Consider the following 9,868-nt stretch of genomic DNA (forward strand, 5'->3'; position numbering starts at 1 on the left):
CGCCGCGGCGCCCCCTCTCCGCCCGCGGCTTACGCCCCCGGATTATTTATCCGCAAAGTCCCGCGCGCGCCCATTGGGCCGAGGCCGGAGTGTCAGCGCGAGTCCCGGCTCGCCATTGGCCCCGCACACGTGCGGCCCTGACTCACGTGCTTCCGGTTTGAACGCAAAAAGTGTGCCTGGGTGATTTTTTTTTTAAGCGAGAGAGTTTGTGCAAAGATCCGAGCTGTCAGAGATTTGAAAAAAAAAAAAAAAAAAAAAAAAAAAAAAAAAAAAAAACTAGCCCGGCGCTGGCGGAGACGCGCTCTCCCTGCAAAAAAAGCAAAGGCGATTAAAGGCGCTGCCAGCCTCATGCTCTGGGCACAGCTGAGCGTGACACTCGGGGAAGTCAAACCCCTCACTACTGCCTAGGAAGATGGCTAGACTTTAAAGACTATTTTTTTTTCCCCTTTAAGAAAAAAATTCTTGGAGCTGATTTTTTTTTTCTTGGTTTCTTTTTCCTTTTCTTTTTTTTTCTTCTTTTTTTCTTTTTTTTTTTTTTTTTTCTTTTTTTTTTGTTCGTGGCTTACTCCCCATTTAAATCAAATCACTGAATCTGGTTGCAGAAAGAAAAAAAGAAATAGCCAAGTGTCTCCATATCTGGATGTCTACAAATTAGAGAGAGACAGCGAGATCTATCTGCTAGATAAGAGCAAGCGATCCAGGCCAGACGCCTGAGCTTTTTTCCTGCACCCGCCCCGAGCCTTCGCTAGGGCTTCGCCTGCCTCCTTCCTCCGGGCACCCCCACGGGCCGCTGGCAAAGTGGGGTGGGGAGCGAGGCGGTGGGGGCGGGGGCCGGCGCGGCGGCCGGGGCGGCGGGGCGGCAGAGCATGGAAGAACAGCAGCCGGAACCTAAAAGTCAGCGCGACTCGGGCCTCGGCGCGGCGGCGGCGGCGGCGACCCAGGGCGGCCTCAGCCTGAGCCTCAGTCCGGGCGCCAGCGGCAGCAGCGGCAGCGATGGAGACAGCGTGCCCGTGTCCCCGCAGCCCGCGCCCCCGTCGCCGCCCGCGGCGCCTTGCCTGCCGCCCCTGGCCCACCACCCGCACCTCCCCCCACATCCCCCGCCCCCGCCGCCTCAGCATCTCGGGGCGCCTGCTCACCAGCAGCAGCCAGCGGCCCAGCTGCACCGCACCACCAACTTTTTCATCGACAACATCCTGAGGCCGGACTTCGGCTGCAAAAAGGAGCAGCCGCCACCGCAGCTTCTGGTAGCTGCGGCGGCCAGAGGAGGCGCAGGAGGAGGAGGAGGCCGGGTCGAGCGTGACAGAGGCCAGACTGGCGCAGGTAGAGACCCTGTCCACCCGTTGGGCACCCGGGCGCCAGGCGCTGCCTCGCTCCTGTGCGCCCCGGACGCGAACTGTGGCCCACCCGACGGCTCCCAGCCAGCCGCTGCCGGCGCGGGCGCGTCTAAAGCTGGAAACCCGGCTGCGGCGGCGGCGGCGGCTGCTGCGGCCGCGGCGGCCGTGGCAGCGGCGGCCGCGGCGGCTGCAGCAGCCAAGCCCTCGGACAGCGGTGGCGGCGGCAGTGGAGGCGGCGCGGGGAGCCCCGGCGCGCAGGGCACCAAATACCCGGAGCACGGCAACCCAGCCATCCTACTTATGGGCTCAGCCAACGGCGGGCCCGTAGTCAAAACTGACTCGCAGCAGCCTCTCGTATGGCCCGCCTGGGTCTACTGCACACGTTATTCGGATCGTCCATCCTCCGGTGAGTACCCAACTCCAGGCTGCGCATTGCCTTCTGGCCCCGCGGACCGCCCTAGAACTCCAAGCTGCGGCGCTAGGGAGAGCAAACCCGGCCTCGGGCACTCCTGTCTCTCACGCCTGCTTCCTCACCCAGTGCCAGCCACAACCGAATGTTCACTCAGCTCTGCGATCCTGGCCTCTGCGGCCACCACCCGAGAAGCTACAGCTCGTGGCACAGGAGGCTCGAGTCTCGATTCTTTGGTTTTGAACTCTGAACCCCTGGGGCCTTCTTTGTCTTTTATCTGTATTATTCTTAGGAAAGGTATACAGTCAGTGTTTTTCTTTCCGGGGAAACCAGTGTTTAGATATGGCGGGAAGGTGGGCCTAAAGATGTGTGTCTGAAATCCCACCAGCCTGATCGATCGTCCGGAGGCCAGATTGGACCAGAGAAGGCCTTGTCCAGAAAAATTATCTTCACTGTGTGTCCTTACAAACACGAACATGATCTCGATATTTTCTGCAATTTATCATTTACATTGATAAATATGGGGATACACAGGAAGACAGAGAGGAAAGCGTCTGAACGCCGTTCCTATCCCCGGGCCGTGTAGCAAAGAGTCTAACCCGGGTGGGTAAAATCCAGGGAAAGGCAGTTGCCAAAAAGGTGGGTGCTGGCAGCCCCTGGTTTTCTGGAGCTGACAGACAGTGGGAGAGGAGAGAAAACAGGTCAGGCACAAGCCAGAAAGCGGGGCCAAGGGCTTAAGAGCCAGCTTCCTCCGTAGTTTCTCCGCGGCGCGGCTCCCACATCCTCCCGGCCCGGCGCTTTCCTTTTTTCACTCCTTTCTTCCGCACATCCAACAGTTAGCAGCTTTCTGGCATCCGTAGGCCTGTTTTTCCCTGCTTTCCTTCCACCCCGTTTCCGCGTGCCCCTCGCCTTTGGCGAACCCGAGTCGGAGACCTCCTTTGGGCCCTAGGAGAGGAGGCCGAGGCCTGCCCGACGCCCCGGCCCGGCCGGCAGTGTCTGGGAGAGCAGCAGAAGCTTTGGCCCAAGATCAGCACTCCAGGCGCCCGGTCCGGCAGGGGGCCGGGAGCAACGTAGCCACGCGCCGCTTTCCTCTCGCTGGTCTCTTGCCGCCCCACCGCTGCCGGCCGGGCGCGGATCGATGCGCACTATCAGCCCCCGCCATCTCGAGCCCCGTTATTGACACGTCGGGCTCCCTGAACCTCCGAAAAGCTGCTTTGATTGACTTGCCTGATGGATAGAGTGATTGAGCTGTCAGGCTGCACTGCTCGGGCTGGCCGGGAGACTACGATTTTATTACAAGAGTCCGTGACTCTGCACACACATACAACAACACTTCAACATGTCCCGGACGCTCAACGCGCAGCGGGGCCTTTTTGGGGATGTGCACATTTCCTTGGCTATTTCTGCCCACTCAGATAATTACGAATCTAAACCCCAGTTCTGCTCTGGAGAGGGCCTTGGCTTTGTTCTTGGCCACTTTCCTTCTTATGGGCCTGGGTAGGTAGGGAGGGGATCGGCTCCTTCTCCGTCTTGGGCAGTTGGGGGAGAAGGGGATGAGCTGCGACCCAGATCTGAGTCGTTGCAGTGTGCTAGGCCTGGACTCTTTGTCATAGGACAGCTGGTTACCCAGGCTCCTGCCTGCCCCAGGAGCCAGCTGCCCAGATGCCGGAGGTTTCAGCATGTTCAGAGATGCGGACAAAGATCCTCCTTTTTAGACAGTTTTAGGGATAAACAGGCCTGAGAGGGACTTATCTTGGTTCAGTAAGCTACCATAACCAAGGCAGGACCCAGAAAGTAAATGCCAGAAGACTTGGGTGTGGAAGCAGATGGGCAGAAGTGCAGGCTTTTGAGGCACACACCAACAGCTCAATCCTCTCCTGGTTTTCTCGCTTTCCCTCCTTCCTTTCTCAGGGGCTGGGCCCTCCTCCCAAACTAGTATTTGAGGAGAACCTCACCTTCTTAAGGAGGTTTCCTGTGTCCCCTTCCCTTTCCTCTCTTGGGGTCAAAGCACAATTTTTTTTCTAGGTCATCCCTGTCTGCCTACCTCTGCTTCTTTCTGCTGTAGATGGGAGAAGGGGGTGCAGTCTCCTTGCAAATGTCATCAGTGGGCAGAGAAAGCCAATCTGGCTTGTTTTTGTTATTCAGTTTTCAGTCCTGAAATTGCAGCAGTTCAAAAGAGAGATGGGGAATACCCAGATGAGGGAGACCCTGCCCCACTCAGCCTGATGGAGGAATGGGGAAGGCCCTCTCTTATTGGCACCATCCAAGGGGCAAGGCTGAAAACCCAGGGGCCAGGGTCATGGGGGTCGGTGAGGGCCTTTTCTTCTCCTTCAGAGAAGGGGTGGTCTCTGCATCCCTGAAACCCTGGAAAAGGCTTCCTTTAGGCCAAAGAGAAAGAAGCTGTGGAGGTGTGTGTGGGAAGGTGGGATGGGAGGCAGACACCAAATACTTCTCCCAGTCCCTTCCCTATCCCGTTGTTTTCTGGGGTTAATAGCTACAAGCAGATGGGGTCTTACTGTAGGTGCTCCTGCAGGTACACTTCTTGAGGAGGAGAGGAGGATTACTTTGAAGGCTGGTGACTCCCCCAGGGCCTGCCCTCACTGTCCCAGTCCTTTCTATTTCAGGGCTGTGAGGACAGCAGGCCCCTGACCCCAACTCTGGGCTGGACCAGATGAGCTCTAGGTATCTCTCCATCTTGGATTACTGCCTTCTTGGCCCCGGAAATGTTGTGATTTCGGTCTGTCCCTGACTGTCCTGTGAGAACTGGGGTGTGAGATGCACCTACAACCTCAAACAGTTTTCCTTCACTGCTCCTTTGCCCTCCTAAAGGGAACCCAGAGACCCCAGTGGCCTGGGGAGGGGCCCCTCAGTGGAGGGATTGGCCGGCGGGAGGGAGCCAAGGGTTCTGCAGGGCTTCCAAGATCGCCCTGGAAGTGCGGGGCTGGAGGCCCAGCTGGGCAAGGCAATTCTCAAGGCTTCCTTTGCCCTCTTCCCCCTCCCTTCTGCCCTCCGCCCCCACCCCTACCCCCACCCCGGCCCTCTCCGCCGCTGCAGGTCCGCGCACCAGGAAGCTGAAGAAGAAGAAGAACGAGAAGGAGGACAAACGGCCGCGGACGGCGTTCACGGCCGAGCAGCTGCAGAGACTCAAGGCGGAGTTCCAGGCAAACCGCTACATCACTGAGCAGCGGCGGCAGACCCTGGCCCAGGAGCTCAGCCTCAACGAGTCCCAGATCAAGATCTGGTTCCAGAACAAGCGCGCCAAGATCAAGAAAGCCACAGGCATTAAGAACGGCTTGGCGCTTCACCTCATGGCCCAGGGACTGTACAATCACTCCACCACCACGGTCCAGGACAAAGACGAGAGCGAGTAGCCGCCGCCGGCAGGGGCCGCGCGGTCCGGCCGCCGCGCCCGCGCCCCCTCCCGGCACTGCCGCGGTCGCCACTCCACCCCTAGCTGGGGGAGAAGGCATCTGTGCAAAGGAGGGAGGGAGCGGAGGGAAAAGAGCGAGAGAGACAGAAAGAGAGCCTCAGAATGGACAGTGACGTTGAAACGCAGCATTTTTGAAAAGGGAGAAAGACTCGGACAGGTGCTATCGAAAAATAAGATCTATTCTCTATTCACAGTATAAGGGACGAAACTGCGAACTCCTTAAAGCTCTATCTAGCCAAACCGCTTACGACCTTGTATATATTTAATTTCAGGTAAGGAAAACACATACGTGTAGCGATCTCTATTTGCTGGACATTTTTATTAATCTTTATTATTATTGTTATAATTATTATAATTATTATAATTATTTTATCCCCTCCCCCTCCGCCTCGCTGCCCCCGGCCCAGTTTCGTTTTCGTTGCCTTTTTCATTTGAATGTCACTGCTTCTCCGGTGCCTCCCGACCCGCATCGCTGGCCCTGGTTTCTCTGGGACTTTTCTTTGTGTGCGTGAGTGTTTCCTCGCGTGTCTGCCCACCGCCTCTCCCCCACCTCCCGGGTCCTTTCTGTCGGTCTGTCTGTTCTACGCCCCCCCTTTCGTTTTCCGGAGACTTATTGAGAAACACGACCCCACAGACTGCGAGACTGAACCGCCGCTGCAAACCAAAGATTTTATTATGTTCAGAAATCTGTAGTCTGAAATAAAGTGTACACTGTGCTCACGAGCGCTAGCGGCCCTCCTGTTTCCGGGCTCGGGAAGGGCGTGGGTCTGGGCACACAGCGCCCCAGCGCCCCTGCACACGCCGGGCCGGGAGCCGGCCAGGCCTTGAGATCACCGCACAACGAATGCAGGGGCGAAAGGGAAGTGCGGTGGTGGACGGCCCAGAATCGGGTTTGGCCTGGGTCTGAAGGGTCTAGCGGGAGAAGTCTGGTCTCCGATTGCGTTCAAGGGAACTCAAAGGCCGGCAACCCCAGCCCTGGCCTCCGAAACACCGCCTGGGCTGCCGGGATGCTCCCAGCCCGGGTCCAGGCCCAGTGCAGCGGCGGCCTCCTCCGGTACAACCTGCTCCTCACTCCAGCCTGCACCTTTCTTTTCGTTTTCTTTCTTTCTTTTATTTTCCCACTGATGCAGGATTTGCTGCAGATTTTTTTTTTTTTTTTTCATCCAGAGGTAGAAGACCTTCTCGGGCGGGAGCAGACCCGGAGGCCTGCCTCCCTCCTTCCCCACCAGCCTGTTTGGGTGTGGGGTGCTTTGACCTGGCCTCTTCAGTCTGGACTCACTGCTTTTCCTTTGGGGGAGCGCTTCTGTTGGCGAAGCATAGGTCCGGGGGCGGCATGAGGAGGTTTGCGGGGCTTGGATCTCCTGATCCCGCAAAGCTGGAGGAGCGGAGGCCCAAAAGCTGGGAAGCTGTGCGCAGTGGCTGTTTGGGCCTTGAATCCGGGATGCGCGCCGGCCTGCCGTGTCTGGATCCTAAACCAAACAGGGTTCCCTTAGGCATCCCCACAAAGCCTTAGTTTCTTCTTCACCAAGGGGGGCGCATGCAGAAGCCCCCAGGGCCCTCAGGACACCCTGGGTTCCCAGAAGGAAAAGTCTGGCCTGTGGCTGCTGACACTGGGGCCCATCCTTCCAGGTCAGGAGCTGGTCTGAGAGATGAAAAGGTGAGGACGGGGAGGTTCCTTCTCAGGAAGTATTCTTTCCCCTTTGTCCAGGATTTTTTTAAATTGTAAATTCCACTTCCACCTTTTATTCTCTCTTCTGCAATATGTATGTATATACCTTTACTTGTGTGGCTAGATGGGCACATGCCCACACGTACTTGTGTGTGTATATGGTAATGTGCAGATATGTGCAGATATTGGTGTGCCTAAGTTCCTACCAGTTTTTTGTATATCCCTGTACCTGTGGGTATTGTGCAACTGATTTTCTTCTCTAATTAGATGCACAATTGGACGTTTGTGAGTTCACTGTGTGTACATGTACGAATTTGTGTTTGCACACTGGAATGTCTGCAGGTGTGTTTGCTGGGTTTGTGCAAGTGTGAGAACACTGTTCTCTGTGCTCTTCCCTTGAGTTTCTTATCTGTTTTTGCAGAATTGATTTTGTGTGAAATGAGAATGGCTAGCTATTCCATCTTTTTTCTTGAAAGATTTCCCCCGATTTGGCCCAATGTCCTGTTTGCTCCTGGCCGGGGAACTAACAGGGCTAGATCTCAAGCCCAGGAAGCCTAGGGCCCCTCAAAATCCCCACTTAAGGGTTTGGGGGCTCAGTGGCCTGGAATGGAATTGGAGGGTGCCTTTGACACTGCCGTAGGTTCCCAACTTTATTGCAATTAAGTTCCTTCCTTACATCTGCCCATTGTTTTCTGGAGGAGTGTCAAGTAACTCTTGCACATAGTAGGTGCTCAACCAATCTTAGTGTGCAGAGTTAGAAACTGAGATGGGCCATCCCTGGGGTTGGTCCAGAGGAGTTGTTTTCTGGTAGTCAAAAGCATGTGTTTTGCTTTCCTTGGGGAGTGGGCTTGGAATGTTTAAGCCTTCCAGTTAAAGAGTCTGAGGCCTGGGTCTCGGGGCACTCCTCCCCTAATACAGACCTCTCAGAACTTCAGGAAGAGTCCCATTCCATCTCACCCTCCCAGCACATCCAGATGTGATGTTAAGGATGCTCAGCTCTCTATATAGAGAACCTTACTACTTTGAATGTCTGGGAATTGAACTACACTCCCTTCTCTCCTCCCTATTGTGGCTCCTTAGGATATGAAGTCCCCCAACATCACAAGGTTCAGAGGCTGGGATAGAGGCTAGTGTGAGCAGCAACTCCAGGAACCACCTCATTCCTCATGCTCCCCTTCTTCTCCCAAGAGGTCAGAACCAAGAGCTCTTTCCTTTAAACCACTAAGGGAGAGAGAAGGTGGTCACCCATTCCCATGATTGCCTTAGTAAAGTGTAGAGATGTGAGTATCATTATTATGTAACTCGATTTCTTGCCCATTATCTCCTTTTATCTTCCAATCACTATGGACAAATAGATTTTTCTTCATTGTACAGTGAAAGAACATGAAGCTCTGAGAGCTTAAACATTTTGTTCGTGTCTCCTCCATGACTATGTGTGTCTAAGTTGCATCTACCTCAAGGACCTGGCCAAGGCCCTGAAGCCATTATCCAGGACAACTTTCCCATCTTCTCTCCATTTTTCCTTCTTTCTGATTGGAGTAGAGGAAAGGGGAGGAGGACTCTGGTCGGAACTTTTTCTTGCACGCCCTCTAAAAAAAAGACCTAATAATGATCATAAATGGACATTGATTTCTCTGATTTATGGGGCTGGCTTAGTGAGCCGCCTGCGTATTAAAGTCTGGGGCTGCAGCGAAATAAATACTTGAGCACGCCATCCCAACTTCCTAATTTTCTGTTTTTCCTTTTTATTAAAGATTGGATTGAACCATAAACTTAAATCTTTCTCAGCCTAAAAGGAAATACATACGAGCTGAGTCTAAACAGTATTGATCCTTGGCTCTTTCTGAGGGCAAAGGTCTCTGTTTTTTTGCTGGAAACTCCCTTTCCTTCAGTAGGGTCAGCAAGAAGGAGAAGGCCGTGGGTGGATGAGGCTGAGGGAAGGCAGGAGGAGGAAAGTAGAGGGAGAGGGTGTTGTGGTATTTGGAAGTGTGGAGCTGCTTGGTGTGATTGCATGTGCTTATGTGTTCGTGGGTTGTATTTTATGTGGGCATTTATATAGGGACAGTACTGAGTATTTAGGCTTGGGAGGTGGAAGTGTGTGCTTTGGGTGTTTGGCCCTACTGGTGATTGTTTGGTGTCTGTGAGTGAGTGTATGTGTACCCAGTTCTTAAGCCCCCTAGATGGGGCTGCCCCAGGAACAGAGGAATGACTGCTGGCCTGCACCCTCCCAGGCCCCCACACCTATCTGTCACCTGTGGCAGGGTTTCCAGAGATAATATCATGGGGGAGGCCGCTGTGCCCCAGGACACCCCCAACCCAAACACACACACAACTCAGTAAAAAAAAAAAAATGTCCTCAAAAAGGCCAAGCTGCAAGGACAGGGGTGAGTTTTGGCTGACTCCTAGAGGTCCAGGAGGTGCAGGCCAGAGCTAGACTCTGCACCCTGGATGAATTATGCCGCAGCTTCTGTGGTGTGGCCATCAATTCCTTCCATGGTCAGCCTGGTTTTTCCTTTGTGTGAATGAGAGAGGCCATTCTTCTAGCAATCTAGCCAACCCACTATCCTCTGCTTCCACCACACAAGGGAGGGAGGAAGAGAAGGGCAGGGAGGCATCCAAGTGTCCTTCCCAGCTTCACCTCAGAGCCTGGACCCTTTTAGTCTGGATGTCACAGTGGGCTCAAATGGAAGACTGTGCTCATCCCTGTCTGTGGGAGGTGACAGAGTATCTTCATCCCTCCTCACTCCCACTCCTCACTACACCACCATCTCTCACTTTGAACTCTGGGGAGAGGGTTACTCTTCTGTGGCAACCTGTGGAAAGGGGAAGGGCTAGGGACTCTGCCAGCCTCCACCCCTCCCCAAATGCTTTAGGTCAGTCTTTTAATGGAGTATCGGTGTTGGAAGGTTCTCAGGGATTCTTGAATTAAAAAGTCCTGAGAGAGAAAGTGTCCCAAGAGAAAGCACAAGGTGAATGAGAGGCAAAACCCTCAGATCTCCCATCAGTCCAGGCCTCTTCTCACTGTG

At 54.6% G+C, this 9,868-nt stretch overlaps 1 protein-coding gene across 1 annotated transcript; it reads left to right on the forward strand.

The window, feature by feature from the left end:
- Positions 1-210: 210 nt before the first annotated feature.
- On the forward strand, positions 211-5,896 carry EN1 (engrailed homeobox 1). The gene is made up of 2 exons (XM_032250655.1): positions 211-1,740; positions 4,798-5,896. Exons 1-2 carry the CDS (start codon positions 867-869, stop codon positions 5,112-5,114), a joined length of 1,191 nt encoding a protein of 396 aa, XP_032106546.1. The 5' UTR covers positions 211-866; the 3' UTR covers positions 5,115-5,896.
- Positions 5,897-9,868: the final 3,972 nt, after the last annotated feature.

This window comes from Sapajus apella, unplaced genomic scaffold (assembly GCF_009761245.1).
Source record: "Sapajus apella isolate SASKATOON/1434 unplaced genomic scaffold, GSC_monkey_1.0 scaffold72, whole genome shotgun sequence".
Lineage (NCBI taxonomy): Eukaryota > Metazoa > Chordata > Mammalia > Primates > Cebidae > Sapajus > Sapajus apella.